At 40.3% G+C, this 22,425-nt stretch overlaps 1 protein-coding gene and 1 long non-coding RNA gene across 3 annotated transcripts in view; both read left to right on the forward strand.

The window, feature by feature from the left end:
* Positions 1-11,965: 11,965 nt before the first annotated feature.
* The window catches only part of SLC1A1 (solute carrier family 1 member 1), a 48,114-nt gene continuing 37,654 nt past the window's right edge, over positions 11,966-22,425 (forward strand). The window contains exon 1 of one of the 2 annotated variants that reach the window (XM_077790037.1): positions 11,966-12,169. In XM_077790037.1, the coding sequence (XP_077646163.1) occupies positions 12,079-12,169 (91 nt within the window). In that variant the 5' untranslated portion in view covers positions 11,966-12,078. The remainder of the gene's footprint in view (positions 12,170-22,425) is intronic. The other variant, XM_021531720.3, reaches the window with a different exon arrangement.
* Positions 12,887-13,626, forward strand: LOC144248176 (uncharacterized). Its single transcript, XR_013341555.1, has 2 exons — positions 12,887-13,062; positions 13,401-13,626. It is a non-coding gene; the product is annotated as an uncharacterized LOC144248176 (long non-coding RNA).

Raw genomic sequence — 22,425 nt, forward strand, 5'->3', positions numbered from 1 at the left:
TGTGAAGATTATACAACGTGATTTCTATTTTGTGACTCCTGCTTTGACTCCTTCCTACTGGTTGATTACATGAGAACAACCATATTCATCTCTTTGTATGATCTCTAGATAGAGAGAACCTGGGGTGCTAGAGACATCGCTGAAAATTCTAAAGTGAACCTACAACTGAATTTACTAACTTGAAATAAAATATTCTGCTACACATTTGACCCCATGTGCTCTCTGTTCTTTAGCAGGTGAAAAGAGGACACAAGTAAGGGGATGCACTGATCTATCTGAATTTATGTACAGATTGCTTCTTGAATACTTTCTGCTGCTGCCGTGGGAAAGAGCTGCCTTCTGCAGGCTCCTGATACTGACCAGCAGTGTGGGGTCATTTCCATGAAGTCCTTTTGCTAGCACAGCACAAAGTAACCTGCTCACTTGTTAAAATACTTTCATATTTCATCAGTCAGAAACCTTACCATGCAAATCTGCTGTACTGCAGTTAAGTCCTGATGCATAGAGGGACTTTATGTCCTTTTGAATGACAAAGTTTCCACGGCTATTTCTCAGGAGATTTTGCCTCTCCAAAGGCTATTTTCAGAAAGACTTGTTTGTTCTTACAGGACATTTCTATCAGAACAGTGAAATTTTGCTTAAAATACCCTGCATAAACTTAATTATAAAACTTGGTAGAAGCATTGGTTGAAGTCCTGCTTACCACTGATGACCACAAGTTTCTGTCAGGCTGTAAAAGCCAGCTGCTTCAAGCCCAGCAGCATTTCCATGACAATATTGTGTTAAAAAAATTAATTAATTATAAAGCCTAAAAAAAAATTATAAGGTGATTTCTTATGGTTTTAATTCTGTGTCCTACTACGCAGTTTACTGATATACAGCTAAACAATTTCTAAGAAGCTAATCACCAGGAAGACTGAAGCATAGATTCAAGTCTTCTCCATTGGCTACTGCAATTAATTAACTAGAAATGCTTACCTCTAACTGTTCCCTTACACCCCTGCTGATAGTTACACCCCTGCTAATAAGTAAGAATCGTAAGGCCTAAGAAGTCTGTCCTGGGTACAGGGACAAGAGGATGAAGCTTTCAGTGCTGTGTATTCCATACCACCCACATCACCGCTGGAGGGGTGTAGGAAAAACACTACAGACAGAAACAGAAGTGGCACCATCTTTGACCAGGGCACATAGAATGGTGTGTCCCAGATTGCCAGTGCAGATTCGACTGCACTGCTGCTGGGCACCAGGATAGAGCTGGCATCACAACTGTTGTAGCCATTGGAGCCAGCATGCTGGAGCTGCTGGCTGCCACTCTGCTGCTGCCACCACAGTTGCAGAGAGAGCCCCTGTACCCACACCACTACTGCTGCTGTGGTGGGGAGAGAGAGAAAGAGCCTGCACCAGCACTGCTGCCACCACCAGAGTGAGCGTCTCTGCACCACAGCTCCTTATTTGGAAAAAGTAGCTTTCCAGATTTTGTTTTGTCCCTGTTTTCCATTGTTTCTGGACTGGGGGGGAGGAGGTTGAGCCACAGGACCCTCCCTGGCATGCTGCCTCTGTTTTGCTGGGTGCCATGTGGTGATGGTTTCTATTTTGCCTGTGTTTAGAGATTGTGCTGATTGGTGCCCAGGCAGATGTTTGGTGAATACTTTTTTTGTGGGCAAAACTCTCTCCTCTCTCTCCCTCTTGTGCACTCTTTGTTACTAATACTGTTGTGATTATTGCGATTGTTTCAGTAAGTTGTGATTCCAATAAATTTCATAATCTCTCCTAGTTTCCCCATTATCAGAAGGGCCAGGGGTAAAAGGGGGCAGGTGCAATGAGTTTAATTTTTCACCTGAGTTTTAAACCAGCACAAACTGAAGCACTAGAAGGCATAAATAGGACTAAATTAGTCAAAAGTTAGAAAAGATGACACTAAGAATGACTGTGTAAGTACTGTGTCTTCTATGAACTATTATCAACAACATCTCTCCCATGATATATTGAAATAATGACCAATTACTGTTCAAACTGCTTGCATAATTTGCACTAAAATATTGTCTCTTGTATACTAACAGCTGTGTATGAGATTTACTTCCCACATTGGCTGAGCATTCACCTGGCTCCTCTGCACTACACTGCTTTCATTTCCCCGCCTTGTTCCTAGCTGGCTTTTTCTGCAGTTAATGCACTGAGACAGATACTTGGCTGTCTAAGGCTTTCCTGCAACTATGAAAACTTGGCCTATGACTTCCCATGCAGTTTGAACTAAAGATCAAAGGCTAAGCTTCAAGTCTCAGAATAAGACTGACTCCAAACCATGGGATTTTTATAACACCAACTTATTTCTTGCAGCTAAAAATTTTGGCATACATTTAATTGCAGTTCAGGGAGGGCTGTAATTTGTCAGCCAGCACTTCATCTGTGTGGAGATATGGTAAACCATGGAGCTCTTCCTGGGTTAATATATCTTTTGACAGCTTTCATTTCCCAGCTCTTGCAGAAATGATGTCTCTCTCAGAAGAGGTTTCAAAGCATCAAGAAAGGATACACAGAATGAAAGCTCCAAGGGTCGAGTGGATTTTGAGATAAACCTGATGAGATACAGCTGCAGATTCTGAAGTAATTGATGGAGGAAGTGGCTAAGCTGTCTATCATATTTGAGAAGTTGTGGCAATCCACTGAATTGTAAAGCAGAAATATAATCCCATTTTTAAAAAGGAAAATAAGGTAGACCCAGGGAACCATAGGCCTATCACTCTCATCTCAGTGCCTGGCAAGGTCATGTAGAATATCCTTCTGGAATGGAGGTACAGGGAGCTGATTGGTGACAGCCCGCATGATTTCATTAAGGGCAAATTTTGCCTGACAAGTTTGGAGGTCTTTTGTGAAGAATTATAACATTGGTGGATGAGGGAGGAACCACTGACATCATTTACCTGGACTTGTGCAAAGCATTTGACACTGTCACACATGACATCCTTGTCTCTATACTGGAGAGACATAAATTTGGTGGGTGGAACACTAGATGGATAAGGAATTGGCTGGATGATAGCCCTCAGAGAATTGTGGGAACAGCTTGATGTGATGAGTGGCATTCCTCAGGGGACCAATGCTATATAATATCCATGGCAGTGGCACCAGCAGTGGAAACAACCTCAGCAAGTCTGCTGATGACACCAGTCTGTGGGTGGCTGATGCACTGGAGGGCAGGGATGCCATCCAGAGGGATCTGGACAGGCTGGAGAGGTGGGCCTGTGCAAAACTCTGGAAATTCAACAAGTGTGGCAAGCACATTTCTCTCCCTCTCAGGATTTTTCATAGAGATGCACAGAGAGAAATGAAAGACAAAACAATTTCTATTTCTGCTCCTTGTTTTTCCTATGTGGAATGTGTTTAGAGAATTGTTTACCTGGAGTGAGTACTTGATTGGATTCTGGTGAAGATTGTTTGAGCCTGGTGGCCAATCCAATCCACCTGTGTCTGAACTCTCAAGAGAGGGTCACGAGTTGTGTTAGAGACAGTTAGAAAAAGTAGTATGTAGTTTTAGTCTCTTCATTTTTATATAGTATATTAATGTATTTTAGCCATAGTTATAATAAAGAAATCATTCAGCCTTCTGAATTGAGTCAAACATCATAATTTCTTCCCATTGGATTCGCCTGCATTTACAATAAGCAAGGTCAGATACAAGTACCTGTGTTGGGTCATCCCAAACACAGATACAGGCTAGTAATGAATGGATGAAGAACTTCCCTGAGGACAAGAACTGTTTTTTGATAAGAAGCTTGACATGACCTAGCAAAGTGAGCTTGCAGCCCAGGAAGTCAACCATGTCCTGGGCTGCAGCACAAGAAGTGTGACATGCAGGTTGAGGGAGCTATTTCTGCCCTTCTATTCCACTCTTGTGAGACCCAGTCTATAGTACTGGATCCAACTCTGGGGACCCCAACATAATAAGGACATGGACCTGTTGAAGTGAGTGGCCACAATGGTGACCAGGGGGCTGGAACACCTCTTATGAAGACATGCTGGGACATGATGAGATAGTTTGAGTTTTCCAGCCTGGAAAAGGCTCAAGGAAAGCCTTCATCAAAAAGGGATCTACAAAAAAGCCAGAGAAGGACTTTTTACAAGGGCATGTGGTGAAAGAACAAGGGCGAATGGTAGAAGAGACTAGATTTAGAATCAGAGAATGGTTTTGCTTGGCAGGAAGGTTAAGATCATCTAATTCCAATTCCCCTGCCATAGACAGGGAAACCTTCCAGTGGACCAGTTCACTCAGAACTCCATCCAGCCTGGACTTGAACACCTCAAGGGATGGGGCATCAACTATTTCTCTAGACATCCTGTTCCTGTGTCTTCCCACACTCACAGTAAAGAACCCTAATGTCTAATATAAACCTGGTATCTTGAGGTTTGAAGCCATTCAGCCTTGTCCTGTCACTACATGCTCTTGTAAAATGTCTGTCTCCATCTTTCTTGCAGGCTCCCTTCAAGAACTGGAAAAAAGGCTAGGTATCAGACAAACTGAAATTTTAAAATATTTTAAAATATGAGTTCATTCCTTGAACCATTTACAGTGCATTACCATTGTATTTTTCCATGTTTTTTCAGACTCTTTTGGAGTAGAATCCTAGTTCACAATTAGATGTTTTTATTCTAATATGTGCAAGCAACTAAAAAAGCTGAGGCTTAGACATAAACCATACTAAAGCTCCAAATCTTGTGATAAAACTCCTTGGAACAAATTGAGAATACAATGATTATTGAGTTCTGCCTGGAAAGGATGCCAAGGGCACTGAGCTTTTTCAAGCTCATGAAATGTCCCAGAAGGTTAGATCGTATGCCTATAATTCATTTTTGAGTTGCATAGCCAATAAATTTGAATGCCTTTCTCAACTTTGCTCTTCAGATCTTTGGCTATCTAAGCTAACATATTACCTCAAACTTGCTGAACATTTTCTAAATTAGTGTTCACCCAATCATCCATTTCAATGTGCAACCAAGAGATTTGAGTTCCTAAATAATTTTGTCATTTGCTATCATTATCTTCTATCCATAAAATGTTCTGCTTCATTACGTCTTCATTAAAATAAATCTCCAAATGGAGTGTGGGTGAACAGTGTCCTTCAATTTCATTTATGTCATTTGTGAAGACTGGTAAAAAGCAACTGTCTTCTAGAATCAATAATTTTATAATTACATATGTATTAGTGTAGCTACTTGTATGTCACATGATGAGGCATCCTGCCGAGTTGCTGGAGCAGCAGTGGAATATTATCCTAAAATTTTTGCTTTGTTCACCATCATCTTGTATTAATACATATGTACTTCATGTAGTATGGAGATTAAATTATATTACTCCAATATGGCAATAAAATACCATCATCTTAATTTGAGGAACAAATTATTATTATGCTAATAAAGTGGTATTTGTACAACAGTTTTACCTCTTAATTTTTCAAGATGGAGAGACATGATTGCCACTACAGTAATGATCCAGCCTTTTCACATGGGCCTAGAGGTCAGATGCTGGTGCTGCTGTGAAGTAACTCTTCTTCTGAGGTGGAATTGCCTTGTATATATTGGTGTGCCAAAGAGCAATATATCCTGTGCAACACCCAATATCAAGTCACATCTGAATACAATAATGTCTGATCCACAGCTCAAAAATCTTGGAAATATATATCAGGTCTAGTTCAAATTCCTTTGAGTCATTTGTCTTAAGCAGAGTTCATTTCTGAGTCAGCAGGTGAGAAGGTATTACAGAAATCAGAAGTGAAAAGGTAAGCCTCCTCTTCAGATAGTAGATGTATTTGTCTTCTCTACAATGATTTAAAAGTTGGTTACTGAATAATTTTGCCCATGGAGACATCATCCTTCAACACAAACCTCATCCATGACATGCTGATATTCTCTGACAGACATTTCTAATTGCTTTGCAGAAACTCAGACATTTTTAGTCTTACTACCAGAACTTCTTTGCACATGAGGCTAAAGAAGGGTGTTGTGAGAAATATGGATTCTCCATACTTACCCTTGTTGATTATACTTACACATTTTGTGTAATTAAGAAGGAAAGCTATTTGCAGTCATATTGGTCTAGCTTTTTTCATGTACTCTTAAGTGGCTGAATCTTTAAGAAAAGGAAGAACCATTTTAAAAATCATTACCATAATATGCACCTGTATATACAAAGCTGCTGATTCATGATCACTTCACAAATATGCCATCATTCTTTCTAGGTAAATGAGAAATTTGGTACTTCATAAAATGTGTTTGCCTGTAATGATTTTCAGAGCTTGGCTTTTCTTCAGCCTTCTGTGAATAGTACATAACTACCAGTTAAATCTTGATCTGTGAAACACATTTGATGCCACCTTCCCACTCTGCTTACCTACTTCCTTACAACATAAAATGTCTGCAGCCAAGAAGACGCATAAGCACAGTATAAAATATTTACACTACTTGAAAGAAGAAAAAATAATCACACTTTCTCACTGATAGAAATCCCTCCACGTAAAAGATGGGCACAACATCTTCCAAGTTGCATTAAAATAAGTGACAATATAGACAGTATTTTTACTAGGGCCAGGAACACAATTTACTAAAAACTCAGAAGTGATCTAGAATGCAGAGTTCTACATCCAGGGTTTTAAAAGCTGAACAGACAAACCATTATCAAGGAATTTTAATATTTTTTCATCATTTTCTTTTATGTTAGTTTGATACCAACAGTGAAAAATGGCTGATAAAGTAACATTTAGTTGAGATGGAATAAAACTGGGTTTTGATAGCAAAAAAAGATATTCAGTATTAGAGGGCTATAAGCTAGCAAACAAAAATCCCATCTGCAGCTGTTGTCTTCCTCCCAGCTGTGGTATCATTGACTCCAGCAATAATAAAAATCCCATTGACCTGGCACAGGATTTCATTTAATTAAGAAAAACAAAACAAAACAAAACAAAACCCCAACAACCACTGACACCCTCCCAAAACAAGCAAGCAAAAAACCAAAACCCAAACAAGCAAAAAGCCCTCCCAATGTCCTCTCTTCATTAATTTTAGCTCAAATCCAGAGTTTTTTTATCTATTGTTAATGTATTGTAATGCACAATTCAACAATTTTAAAAAAGCTCAGTTGAAGAAAACATAAAGAATGACTAATTTGTTGAGGTTTAGGGTGTCTTTGGTAACAGTAGAAAAACTGGTGTGAACAGAAGATAAAGCACCTACTGGTAATATTCTGAAAATTCTAAGTAGTTACATGGATCCCTCTGTGCATTCAAAATCAGCTACTGAAATAAAATATATATGACTTTAAAATTGTAAGAGAGGGTTGGATTCATTAAATATACCAATAAAGGTTCTGGTAGGTTAAAACTACACTGGATTAAACAGCATCTGTGAAAGAAAAGGCATTACTGTTATTAAGCCAGTGTTGTGGCCCCAGATATAAAATCAGCACCCCATCAGCTCTGCCCTTGAGGACAATTAATGTGTCTGTCAAGTAAAGCTCTGTGGAAGAATTTTTTCCTAACATATTTTTTCCTATCACATATGCTATATTATATAGCATATATGGAAGTTAAACTTTGAGGTCAGATGTCAGGAGGTGCACATTCCAGGCTATAAGGAAAAATTCTGCAATTTTGGGTGCTTGGTAACACTGAAGTATTTACAGACATAAGACACATCTTTGTGCATTTTGCTTTGGCACTTCACTGAACTTAGAAATGCTACAATTTTTATTGCATTATTTTCTTATTAAGAAAAGAGATATTAGACAGGAACTGATCTGTTTGTGTTCTCAAATTTTGTATATACTCATGCTTTTATGTAATTTAAAAACTATTGCAAAGTTCCTATCTGGTGGTCTCAAATTAAAAAACTAAATTTAAAACTTTCAATTATTCTACCCATATTTTATGTACATTATTAGCATTCATTTTTGCAATAATTTTAAAATACTGTTGTTTTATCATAGCATTTTAAAAAACACAATACTCAAAATTTCATTAAATCCCTGTTGATGCAGTTTCTTTTATATGCTCACCATAAACTATAAGGAAAAGGTACTTCATTAGTTTTCTATGGAACAAATCAACTGACACCAAAACTTACATAAATTATATTAATAATCTAACCTACACAGAAAAAGTTGAAGATCTAAATAAGTAAAACCGAAGTGATTTTTTTTCTTGTCTTAACCAGAGTCACTAAAGATCTTATTAAACACATATGAAAGGGCAATCTTCCACTTGCTACATTCTTCTCTGCACTGCACTGTACATGCCCGAGTAGGACTGCTCTGCATCTCCCAGCACTGAAACACTCATATGCCTCAAAATGTTGAAAATATTCCTATCCTGGTCTTAAATAATTCACTTAAAATGTAGTTAAGACAGTTCTACAGATTGGAAGTTATTGTTGAGACATGGCTATGTTAAGTATTAGGTCACCATGTGGTAATAATTTCTCAACAGAGTAGTTATTTATGTATTTATATACACACCTAATTCTACAACAAAATAATCTGAATTATTTTAGCCTTCAGAAAAAAAAAAAAAAAAAAAAAAAAAAAAAAAAACAACACAACAACAACAACAACAACAAAAAAAAACAACCAACCAAACATGGTCAATGTATGTGACTGGGAGAAAAGCTCTGGAAGGAGCCCCCAGAAAACAAACCCCCATGGCCCCTCCCCACCAACCTGGTTTGGAAAGAATTTTCTCAGAGAGAAGTGGAAAAAAAACCCCTGTTTATTTAATAAACAAAGCACTCCCCAGCACCGAAAAAATGAACAACACCAGATGACAACAAAACTCTTTCAACCACTCTGAAGAGATGACAAATCCAGAAAGTCTCTCTTGGAGAATGTTCGCCCGGGTCTGGGTGCTGGGGATTGCTCTGGGCACTGGGGATGGCTGCTGCAGATCACAGAGCGCAGGCTCCTGGTGTTCCTTGGTGTTTCCCTGATCCCAGTCCGGAGCAGGTTGGAGTGATATTCAAGAAAGGGAAAGTTAAAAAACAGTCCAGGGGCCAACAAGCAAAGGCAAAGGCAAAAGCAGAATCAGGAGCAAGAGCAAGCAAGCAAGCAAGCAAAAGCAAGCAAAGCAAAGCCCTGTTCTTCTAGACAGCAGACCACGGTGGGAGGTGAACCAACTGATAACAAACAAAACAAACCTTCACTTTCAGAGTCAGTTCTGAAAGCACAGAACATAATATCAAACATACACAGAACACACATTGGGGATACAAGCACCATAACATCACCCTAGGACATTTTCCCAGGACAGTGCTCATATTTCAAGACTGATTCCTTGGTATGTTTCATTAACATTAAAAAAAAAACTGAACACAAAAAATTAAAGCATTTTTTCATGCATACAATCTTAACCATGATCTACCTTGACAACTTTGTAACAGTGATCAGTATAGCTACAGAATATATTCTTATCATCTTTACAGATAAGAGTGTATTGAAATCTTTTCATGAATGCAATCTATTCATTTCATAATGATTCAAGGATGGCTCAAAATCAGACAGAGATAAAAATGTTTTAAATAGAATATAGATTTATGTTTGCTCAGTAGCTGCACTTACTAAGTATACAAGCAGGTAGTCTGACAGTATTATGTCTTTTACTATTTTTGTATAGACCAATTAATTTTTAGAATAATTTCAACATTTCAAGAGTGATCCATGGGCTTGGGCTACATTTCTTTCCATTTTATGAGGCTACTTTTTTTTGTGATGCTGGGTTTTTTAATTTATAGCTCCCTTTACAGAAACTGCCGGCTTGACTCCACATCCAGGATCAAAGCCAATGTCCATCATTCTATAATAGGAAAATTAAATTAAAAACAGCTTGCTCATCAGGATATTTAAAACATCCCTATTTCACCAGTCTAATTCTTTTAAATTCTTCAATTTTCTATAGGTGTTGTGTTATCAACTTTGTTGGCTTTTTGTTCGTTTGTTTGTTTTTTAGGTCAAGGCTGTAGGAATCTTTTGATGAAATTTAAAAAATAAAGACAATTATTAAGGAAAAAAGCCTAGAATTTTGGCATGCTTTTTTCCTTAAATATTTTTAGGGGAAAAAAGACTAGCAGAAAATAATAGAACATTGTACTGTAACAGGAAACAAAATGTATATGGAGAGAGAGCCTCAATATTATTCAATATATATTACCTTGCTGTTTCAGAACACAAAAAATAAGATCTATCTCTAGCCTTCACAAGTTGTAAAGCATAATTGTATTCTGTTTCTTTCTAAGGTTGTGCAAGTCCTTTAAATTATTGCCAGCTTCAGGAAAAATATATCAGCTACAATCACATTGTTTTGTACCTGCAGAAGGTCATTTTTTTTTGTCCTAAGAATGCTGCAAATAATTCTAGATCTACAAAGAAGGTACTATGAAATCCTTAATGTGAAAAAAGGATACTTAATGCTTTAGTATTAAGAGAAATACAAAACCTTAATAGAGAAATAAGTAAATTCTAACCTTATTTTAGCTAGTGTTCAGGAACTGAATTGGAATAATTTCCCCTAGCGCACCAAAACAGCTCAAAAGAGCAGCAAAGTTGTAAGAAGGGGTATGTGAGAAGGTGAACAGAGAGAAAATGAAGGGAAAGCCTAAATTCTGAAGATGTCTTGCAAATCATTTTGTTCTTACTGTCTAGAGAGACACCAATATACCACCTCCTAGGGCTGATCAGACATTTGACTTACTGAAAGCAACATCTGAGACTCCAAGTATATATGAGAGGAAACAATAATAATAAAAAAATTATATCCCGTGGCAATGAGATCCAAAGTCAGAGCTCTTCTGCACAAGGTATGCCTGATCTTGCCCACCCTGAAAACCAGTGTGCCTTTTTCTTTGTGTATCTCTTTAGTGCCACTCATACTTTGTGACATTTCCATACAAAGTCTAGCCATAGTCATCTTGTTTCTTACCATTTCTTTATATTAATTATTTTTGTTTTGCTTTGTTGTAGCTTGTAATGTGGTAGTATACCAGCCTTCCTTTTAAGAGGTCTGACACATTTTATGACTTAATTAAACTAATAGATATTTACTTATCTGTTTCCTTTCCAGCACTGAGCTTCCTCTTATTTTTTTTTAAATTTAATTTTCCTGATGACAGATGCAAACAAATTATTGGAGTTGTTCTACACATCTGAAAAAATATGGACAATTTTAGGTGTCTCTATAGGAATTTATGCAGCTAGGTCCAGGTTTTAACACTTGAGATTGACAACAGCTCTTGCTTCACACCCAGGTGGATTTTAGTGCTCTTACCTGACTTGGCAAGACCTGACTTGTCTCTTTCTCCGGGCTGTCACACAGCACAGCCAGATTCATGCGACGAGCAAAGTGACAAGCGTTCAATTGCATTCTTGCTGATCCTTCAGGCCTTAGTTACCCAGTTGTTATAGATAGAAATAGGTAAACCTCAGTAGTGTATGATTTGAAATGGATGATATCAAGTGCAATTAAATAAGTTACACTTTCATTCTGCTCTCTCCATGTCATTCAGCAACACAATGGCAGATTTTGGATGGGTTTAGCTGTTTGGTTTTTTGCTTTTACCATTGAGCTACGGGTTTGCAAACAAAATCAGTGCGTTTATAGACATACTGAGAACCACAGACCCACAGGGAAGTGGGTCCAAATATTATATATGCTTTAATCAACGCTGTGGTGGGGAGGGAGAAGGAGACCAATGCCAGTGAGTTGCACAAGAAATAAACGCTCCTTCGCTATTTTGGTATTTAAGCCTACCAGGGTCAATTCCCGGGGGGAGCTGACACTTGCGTACCGGCTGCCTCCAATACTCGCGGCAGGAGCCGGGGGTGCTGGCGGGCAGGTGGGCCGGCCGAGCGAGGGGCGGGCGGGGCCGGGCTCTCCTGTTGCCAGGTGAAGCGCCACGTCTCCGCCTCCTCCCGCGGTAGCGCGCGGCCCCGCACAGCGCACGCAGGCGGCCCGGCCCGGCCCGGCTCGGCTCGGCTCGGCTCGGCTCGGCTCCGCTCGGCTCGGCTCGGCTCGGCTCGGCTCGACGCGACGCGCACCGACCCCCGCCATGGCGAAGGCGATCAAGAAGGGATTGTTCTGCCCGAGCTTCGTGAGGAAGAACTGGCTGCTGCTGAGCACGGTGGCCGCGGTGCTGGCGGGTGAGCGCGGGGACAGGCGGGGAGCCCGGCCTTGCCGGCACGGCACGGCCTGGCTGGGCGCAGGGGCGGCGCGGCGCCCGGCTGGGGCCCGCGGCGGCCGAGGGGCCGTGCTAACCACCCACCCGAAAGGCGGGCCAGGGCGGCCGGCTGCTCTTCCGCCGCACCGCCGCGGCCGCGGAGACCAGCCCGCGGTGTGGCGGGGCGGTGCGGCGGGGCGGCGGGCGGGCCGGGCGCGGCGCTCGCAGCCCCGGGCGGCGGCGGGGCCCGGAGCCCTCGCGGCCGGGCCGGAGCCCTCCCGGCCGGCCCGGAGCCCTCGCGGCCGGGCAGGAGCCCTCCCGGCCGGCCCGGAGCCCTCGCGGCCGGCCCGGAGCCCTCGCGGCCGGCCCGGAGCCCTCGCGGCCGGCCCGGAGCCCTCGCGGCCGGCCCGGAGCCCTGGCGGCCGGCCCGGAGCCCTCGCGGCCGGCCCGGAGCCCTCCCGGCCGGCCCGGAGCCCTCGCGGCCGGCCCGGAGCCCTCGCGGCCGGGCCGGAGCCCTCGCGGCCGGGCGGGCTCTGCGCGCGTCCCGCGTGGCAAAGGTCGGTGATCGGCGGGGTGAGACCGCGGTGCGGAGAGGCGCACGGGCGGCGGGGCTCCCCGCCCTCCGTCCCGCGGGTCCCCACGGCGGGCCGTGCCCCCTGGGACCCGGGCGCGGCCCGGGGGCTGCGGGCGGCCTCTGCAGCTCACGGAGGGGACGCGGCCCCCGGCTGAGGCTGCTCTGCAGGTGGCAGCCCCGCCGAGGGAGGCTGCAGGGCTGGAGAGCCGTGGAGGTGGCTTTGTGGAGCTTCTGGTGGCCCAAGCGAGCGGTGCAGTTGGAGGAGTTTGGTGATGCCGCCCGGCTTTCGGAGAGGTTTTCAGGTGTGAAACGTCTGGCAGTGCTATCCAGATTTCAGAGAGGTTTTCAGGACCATCATTGTAAAGATAGCAGGATTTATCCCCTGTACGTCAACAAATTTCTGAAGGAAAAACGAATTGAATGCCATCTTACGAAGGATAAGTGGTCAAAGAGGGCAAAGAACATGCATCAAGTTACTTAGATTAAGAGATTTCTCCATAGGGCGTAATATTGGCCCTATTTGCACACCTTATTTAATTTTCTCCTGGTTATTATTTGGAAAGCCTTGTTCACTTTTTATCTTCTGTGGAAAAGTGGTGCTCTAAATACTTCCTTAACTTGCTGTCTGGGTCTCTTTCAGGTGACTTTTCTGCTAATTTGCATTTTGGCTGGACCATGCCTATTTCAGTACAAATTTGTTCAGAAGAGAATTATTATTTTGGAATTCCTCCCTGTTATTTATAAGCTGTAATCAGAACTGTGCTTACATATACATGGATGTTTTCTTCAGTACATTAAGTATTTGAAAAATCTCTGGATTTTTCTCACCTCATTCAAAAGATAAACATGTTGCATTGAAAATCTGACTGGACAACTGGAGGAGTGTGTTTTTGTGTCTGTGTTTGCATGTGTACAATTGCTTTTCCACATACTCCCATCAGGTACTCTTCCAGGAGCTGATTTACTTCCAATTTACAGAAGAGCTTAAGAAATATTCCCCTCTTATTATCTTCAGTGTCTGTAGTTAAAATTAAAGAGTGTGATGTGATTTTACAGGTGCAGCATTCTGAAATTAAACTTCTCTGAACCACAATGTATGATAGTGCAGGAGCTGTGGGGACAATTGACCCCAATTCCCCTAATACCCAATAGCAATTCCCAGTGAGAGGATAGGCTCCCAACACCTGCTGTGTCCTTCAGTTTCTCTGGTGCTACACTGTAATTAACAGTCCATAACTCAGGGGAGCTCTATAATTCTGTCAAGGAGAGTTTTCATACTAATTCTGTGAGCCTTGGACCAAATTACCTTTTTCAAGGAACTGTGTATCTGCAGCACTTCCAGTATTTCTCAAGGGTGAAGTAAGATACACAAGAAGAACGGTGAAACCCTTGTAAAGATGGAGTTAAATAATATATCATTGTTTTACTACAGCATAAGGAAAGTTTGTAATTTACCTAGAATCCACAAACCCTTCATAATTAAATTTACATATTCACTCTTTTTTTAATATACCCTAGGAAATTGATCTGTGATTTGTTAATCTGGTTAGTTTGGAAGAACAATTTAGCATTTATGAGCAGAAGAGTGGCACATCATTTTGAAAGAAGAAAATAGGCTTTTCAGAAGTGTATGGAAGTAATAAATGCATCAAGCTGTGAAAATATGCTGTGAAAGCTGTCCAGCTGCCTTGCAAAATACCTGATATTCCTACACTATCATGTGGAATCGTGATTTTTGCTCACCATCATCAGAGCCATGTTCAGCATCCAACTGAAATATGCTTATCTTTGCTAGTATCCTTACTAAGCTGAAAAGCTTTCCTGATTACTTGTGTGTGGCTCAAAAAAAAGACAGAAACAGAAACCCTTCAGAATTCCAAATACTTCTTCCTTCAAGAGTATTATTTTATACTGTATCTTAAGCATTCAACCCTTTTCCTGTCCTTTCCATTTTCAAAAATACAAAAATTTCTTTCATGGTGGGGGGCGGGGCGGGCAATATGTAATTTAAAATCTATACACAAAATACCTGGAGTGTCATTCATGTTTTTTGGGTGAAAACACCTGAATGTATATTCAAAGAAAACAAAATTTGAGGTGCAAGTGGTTATTTTCCTTGCCTTAGAAGAGAGTCAAAGCCACCAAGCTGATGTGAAGAGATGTGTAACCAGGAGAGCAACAGCCTTACACAAATACCTGCAAAAGGAGGTATCTTGTGTCTTTTCATTCTGTTTGCCTTACTGAGCGCAAGGAAACTGACCTAACAAAAGTAGTTGACAAGTCAATTTGCTTCAAGTGCTTCTTCAGCCCTTTCTATATAAAGTTACATTGTTTCCAGATTTTCCAATCAAGGCAAAATAAGCCAGAAATATTCCTGAAAATTACTCACCCTGAAACAGGTGTCCAAAGGGCAATTGCATATGGAGAGTTTAAGTCACACTTCACAGGTTTTCATAGAGTGTTTCTTTTTTGTCATCACTGTGTCTCCAAGGCCACTGCTGCAACACAGACAAACCAGTCATTAAAGTAAAAGACTGATTAGGTGTAAATACTTGTTCATTAGTCTGTGTATCATAGCCAGATAGCCTATAGTACTGTGCAGTTCTACAGCATGACAGCTTTTTTCTTACCATGGAAATTAAAGTGTAGGTGATTTATGTACATATGGTCCAAGGCACTGAGTTGCAGTAGCATGCTATACAAGAGCCAAGATAATTTCGCATTCTCAGAAATTACACACAAGTTGCAATTTCTTTATATACTGGTAGTTTTGAAACCTATTAGTTTTTTGGTTGGTTTGTTTGGGGTTTTGGGGGGTTGGGGTTTTTTTTTTGGGGGGGGGGTTGTTTTTGGTGGTTTTTTTGGTAGTAGTTTTGTGTCTGGGAAATATTATTCTGAAGGATTCAATTTACCTAAATTTGCAAGTAGGTTTTTTGTTTGTAATCGCTGAATGGAATGTTTGTCACTTTCTAAACATATCTAGAACTAGAACTAAAGATACCTCTGAGCCTGTCTGTGACTTGGGATTGGGCTTTTCTCAACAGCACATGTGTGGGACACTGAAATTGTTCAGGTGTTCTTGTGGAAATGTGAGAAATGCAATATTGAGACTGGTAAAGAAGGAGGAAGCTAATGGCACCGGACACTGCGAATGGCAGGTGTCCTTTCTTCAGCCCTTTGTTCATCAGGGTTGTGGCAGTGCAGTCCCAGCGAGAGGCAGCGATAAACATTTTTGTGCTCTGCCATTACCTTCCTCCATCGTTCTTACCTTCACGTAGGTACATGGTCCTTACGCTGTAGACGCAGACGCCACGGAACATGAGCCTGCCAGCTCCGGGAGCCGGGCGGGCGGTGCGGGGGCGGCGGGAGCTGTCCGAGGTGGCTCGGCAGAGCCGGCACCGGGCGGACAAAGAATGCGCAAAAACGCGGGCTGCAGCGAGCGGTGATGTAATGCAGGGATGGAGTAGAGAGACGGCGAGGGTCCGGTATTGAGGCTGGAGCATGTCTAAACACCTTACTTTCCCACCTCTGAGGTGAATTTATTCAGTCTCCGCAGGATCAGATGCTTTGCTTATGCAGTTCCATTGTTGAAAAATTCAGGCTGGCATTAGACCTCCTTTTCTCCCTCCATTTGAGAGCGAGATTAAAGTATTCATAGTTCCTGTTGTAACACTAGCATTGCAGAAGCTTTGAGTATTGTCACTATAATGATTTACGAGGATTTGATAAGTGCGCTAGCCACTGAATCTTTTGGTTTGTGTTTTATGATACCCCCTAGCAGTTTATATGCCTTTATTCTCTCTAATGTTATTTTATGTTATAATATTAAGTAGTAATATCCACTTTAAGAATATTTCTTTGTTGAATATTTCTTTGTTTCTAGAAAGTCAGGTCCATTCACACCTGCTAAATGAAGGACTGTGCTCCCTCTGTAATCAGACATGAGGGGACTTGACAGCTGTCTTTAATAGCAGTAATTCTGCATTACTGGAAGCCCACCAGTTCATTCTTACAAGAATGACTGTCTCATGGGGTGAAGACAACAAAACAATTAGTTACCTATCGCTCTGTTGATGGCCTTTCCATATGCAGAAGGTCACTCGAATCCAGGGAGCTCACCATATTCCTGAGGTATTTTTGTAAAAGTTGACTGCAGCCTATAAACCCCCAAAACCTATTAACTCTTTCTGACAGTAAGTTGCTTCTGTCTCTAGCAAATCAGTTTAAATAGCAAAATCCCATTTTTCATATGAAGTAAGGTTTTACCATTTTCCATTTCTCCCTCCTTGCACTCTTACCAAAAAAGTAGCCTCTTTGCTTAGTTTAGGGACTGTCTTCATACCATTTCTTGCTTGCACAATACAGTGGTAAGGTTCTAAACAATGAAGCAGATTTATATTCTCTAGAAATACACTATAAAAACCAGCAATAAAGAAGTTCTTGGGGAATAAAGGGAATATAATAAAGAAAAATAATTATTGCTTTGTTTCTGGCAAGAATAGTTGTAAGCCAAGCATTCAGTTTCTTGAATTCTGAAGCGTAGCATTTTATTAATTTGGAATTTATAAAAATGAAAACCAGATACCTTGAATCAACTGTGGTATAATGGAAATTTAAAAGAAGACTGCTTTCTTCTTGCTGCGCTTCAGAACAGCATAGATGATACTTGTGACTTTTTATGCCTCTGTAGACAGTGATGATTCTTCTATCTGTGTTTCTCTGTAACACTTGCCAACAGTTTGATAGAGGATGGGATCTCTTTAGAAATGTATGAAACAGAGCAATTCTGAGAAAATGTCTGAATTTCATTTTAACAATGGAAAGTAAAATGTGGAATGACAAATAATTACATCTAAGAGTTTCACATGCTACTGAAGATAAAAATGTTCTAAGCCAGGAAGTCAGCCAAGGAAAGAATTCAAAGGTAATTGAAGTTAAGCATGATGCCTCTCTTGAACTGTTTTGAAGCAAAGAAAACCCATCTTTTATTTCTTCTTCTGGCATGTAAAGTTTTCCCATTTTATTGTTTGTTTTAACACAGTCTCTAGGTTTCACTTTATGAGAGTGAAGTGAAACTATCACTAGAGCTGAATTTTTAAGCCTTTGGAAAGGGTGAGCCTAATGTCAATTTACACTCTGCAAAGTCCCCAGACTACCAAAGTCTATCAGTATTATTTTTACATTTGAAGCAAGAACACTAATATTAGTATCAACAAAATATTTACTGTGTCCAATTTCCCAATATTATTTAAGGTAAGATATGACAATGTAATTGCTAAAAATTATTTTATATTTACATTTTAGAAACAAAGCATAAAGACGCTTTCATCTTATACGCTCCATCAAAAAAGATAATGTTCAGGTTGAGGCTACTCACAAACAGCAGTTGCACTGTTCAGAAGTCTTTTTTTTTTTTTTTTTTTCCCTACAAATATCCCATAGGATTTTTGCAAGACATTTGTACTTACAGTCCCACAATATTATCTTGTGCAGTGAGAACACATCTGTGTCACATCTGAAGATCAGGGCTGTATTTGAGTTAGTGTTTCACATTTTCTAGTCCTTTCATGCTTTTGGAATGGCAAACAACCTGGTCTTACTTAATCTGAGCTAATTTTATGGGTCATATATCTGATTTCTCAATGCTTTGATGTCTTCATTAGTTTCAAAATAGCAAAGTTTCTGCATATTACTATCTGTCTATCTTTAGTGTCCACTAAATTGCCTTTCAATCTGCTTATCTCAGTCACAATCATTCCATTGCTCTTCCAGCAAGAGGAGAGCTAGAACAGAATGTCCTGTTTACTGTCCTTTTGTCTCATCAAAGAAGCAATAACAAGGGTTAGAATCTGGCAGATATTCCCAGTTACTAGCCTTTCACCTTTCTTACACCACTTCCAACCATTTAGTTTCTTGTGTGTTTTAGGGGTTTAAAATAAAGACGCATTTCTCCTGAGGTACTCTACTGAGCTAATATCTCTTGGGCTATCCATGTACAAAGGTGCTTATACAGCTTCAGGATAGCAAGCAAAACATTGTGGAAAGAGAACAGAAAATAAGTGGGATTTTACAAGGAAGGGTGTGAAATTCTTGGGTTTTCTGTGTAGCATTGTAATGGTGCCCATGGTACTGTAATGTGTGAGGCCATATAAGCAAAACATATGCTTTAACTGGGAGACATGAATTTCTGAAACAACTGAGAAAAGGGGTCTAAATAAAAGCACTGCTTTATAAATTGTGTGGATTTGGAGACATTGTGGAAGCACTAAGACCTATACTTGTTTGGATGACTGCATAATTAAAGACGGCGCACACATCATAGATGGATGAAATGAAGGAGAAGAGTGATGGTTTTAGAAGTGATATCTGAAAGGGATCATAAGAAAGGTCTGCAAAGGAAGAAAGACAAGTTACTGTTGTCAGGTTACCTTTCAATTTTACTGTAAAGTACAGGAATAGAGATAGAAGGCTACCCCCTGGCTTATCAGATCTAGCCTCTGCTACTTTGGGTTACGGTACTGTAGATAAAATTCTGTTACATGCCGTGCTCCACCTTAAAGCTAGATAGGCTATTTGATGCTGTACATCCTCCTAGGAAGCTGTATTCTTCAATCTGATGGTTGAAAGCCTTACAATTTCCAATATAAATGTATTGTTTCACTGTGCGTCCAATAATTAAAATATTGTTTCATCACTAGTAGTATTTCTACTCCAACACTAGTAGAAATTTTCTATATTTCATCCATGGTGGACAAACTAAGCACTTTCATCTCCTCTCAAAAGGTAGGATGTTAATTTTTTAATTAACTATAGTCCTCCTTCATGTGTGTTCAACACTGAACTCTCTTTTCCTGAAACCTTAATAAGTTTCACACAGTATTTCCCAAAAAAAACAGGTGGTTTCACAAGGACACATCCAAATTTTTGAAGAAATGTGGGTTGCGCAGCTGCTGGAACAGAATTATCCTTTTCATCAGATTTTTCAATTTAAGATATGACCTTGCTTACAAAATAAATAAATTTGTTATGTTAAGGTTATAAGCACAGTACTTCACAAACACAATAAATCAAAAAGCTGTTGAAAACTGTGAAGGAAAACATCTTATCTCTGGTACAACTTAGTTTATTTTTACAGTGGTAGATTCTGTAGAAGAGTTCTAGCTAGATGAAGCACAGTCAAAATGTTTTTCCTCTTCCTTCAGCTGTATATTTTTTTTTCTTGGCTTTCTCTGAAGGAAGTTGCATCTGCACATGGAAAATATTTGGAAGATATGGGCACGTGCAATTCACCTACATTGGATAAAGGAGAGGAAATCCAGAGTCCAATAGAAGACATTGTTAAATAACCAAACTGGTTAGCCCTCTGCATGCTTGGGGAGAGTACTTGTTCAGACTCAGCAGAACTGTGGTCACATAATCATGGGAAAATAGCCACTATTTCCCTTTTCCTGGCTGAGTGAACTAACTGCCCTTGGTTTGACTAAGGATGAGGTGAGCCTTTGCAGGGCTGCATAGCAGAGAGGCTGCTCCGTGTTAGTGGTGACTGCTACAGGCTGCCCTATGTTATCAGCCAGGCTTCCTCAGCACAGAAAGTAGCAGGAATTATGTGGGTTTGCTATTTGCTGTAGCCTTCAAACCTACTGTGAGTAAAGGGAGTACACCCACACTGGAGAAGCTGATTTTTCCCCCTCTGGCCAACACTCCACCTTGCCTTCATTCCTGAAGATCCATCACAGGGAGTTCACTGTCTACCTGAACTTTTCTCACACTGCAGTCATATGACAATGTGTTACTTGTGTGGAGGAATTTACAACCACTGCACCCTTAACGGATAATCAAGAGCATCAGGGGGCCTCACCATGGCACAGAACAAGCCATTCTTTTATACGTTGCTACTAAATATTTTTCAGTAAACCAAGAGCTGATATGGAAACTTTCTTCTGGAAGATTTCTGAGAGAACTTTTCTTCACATGTCTTTGTAAGCAAGCTGGTAGTCTGGCTAACACAAGCAATGATAGAGTTAAGATTAGTTGCCTTGTAATTATACCCCTGAAGCTCTTATACCTTAGTGGTTGCCTGCAGTTTTTCCAAGAATCCTCCTTCTTCAATCAACATCGGTATGTTTATTGGAAGGTAGAGTGTAAAACCGTAAAATATGTAACATTAGAAAGTATGTAAAATAATGCAAAAAGAGCTGAAATAATATGTTTATAAGCCTTTGTAATATATTCTTCCACACTCTCTTTTAGTGTTCTATAGTTGGCACTGTATTTCTTTGCACTAAGAGACAGCTGGTGGTAAGAGAAACTCTATGGAGAGAGCAGACAAAATTGGTTTATAAAATACTACTAAAGAACTGAGAATATATCACACTGCAGAACTCCTGCCTGCCTGTGCTGCAGTTTGACATGTTTATATTGAATAGTTCATATTGTGTTTGAAATCAACTCAGTCAACTTTTTTTGCTAGCCTTTTCAGTTCTATTAATCAATTGCTGTGAGGTTAATCCAGTTAAGACTCACCAAAATTATAGAAGTCATTTAGTCTGTCACATCTGTGCAGCATATAATGCGAAATTATGAAGAGCTCAATCACTTAGTTAATAGCACAATAGATATTGCTACAGTACAATTAAATAATACCAGGTTTGAACAATGTGACTTTTTTCCTTATTTCAGTGCTGTGTCAAAGCAAAATTCCTATAATTCCCACTCTGTCTATCAGCATTAGCCAAGGTCACTAACTCTGCTTCAGTGAGGAGTTTCCATATTATGAAATTTTAAGAAAACAGGAAAAATATATACCACAGGTTTGGGGTTTTTTTTTCAGAGCACTACATGTGCTACAGAACAGGTCATTTTACAAAACAGATTATTAGTTCTACAAAAATGTATGCTGGATTCCTTTTCTCATTGCCTTTATGGTTCATTCCTAAGGATCATTCAATAATAAAGTCAGTGGGAGGTGAAGGTGATATGCTGTTTCTTCAGTGTCATGCACACTGATGGAGAACTCCCTGTCAATTGAAACTGTACATTCCAAACCGTGTTCTCATCCATTAACATAAATAACATGAGGGAGTCCCTCCTGTTATAGAACTTTTTTTTTCTGTTTTATATTCTCTTTCAGTGAGAAACAGAAGCAAGCATGTCTATATGTGGACTTTGGTTATCTGTTTCTAAGTTGTGAGTTGTTCTGCCTGTGAAGGTAAAGAAAGTACAGGGTCATTCTATCATACCATATTCTTATTAGGGATGTAATCAGGTTCTGAAGAGCAACTAACCCACAATAATAATGACGTAAAGCAAATAAGTACAGTAATGTCATGCTGCATATCCTGAACAGATTCAGATACTCAGGGTTTCTGAGTCTTCAAATTCAAGATTTTGTTGACCTCACAAAAAAGGCTTCAGGGATTAACTATCACTTCCTGAAAATTTGTAAATGGTCTCCATGATGGGTTGCTTGCTGGGGCTTCTGAATGGCCAGCACCTTTTTACAAGTTTACAATAGCTTTAGGACAATCTGTGACTCACACCATGTGTGCTAGTATAACTGATCCTGGAGATTGTGCCACTGTTTTGAACAGAGTGTGTGTAGGTTTTTAGTCATTTCCAAATCTGTGTCATGAGCCGCAGCAAGGTACTTGAAGAAAAATGTTGTA

This window comes from Lonchura striata, chromosome Z (genome assembly GCF_046129695.1).
Source record: "Lonchura striata isolate bLonStr1 chromosome Z, bLonStr1.mat, whole genome shotgun sequence".
In the NCBI taxonomy this organism is placed as follows: Eukaryota; Metazoa; Chordata; class Aves; order Passeriformes; family Estrildidae; genus Lonchura; species Lonchura striata.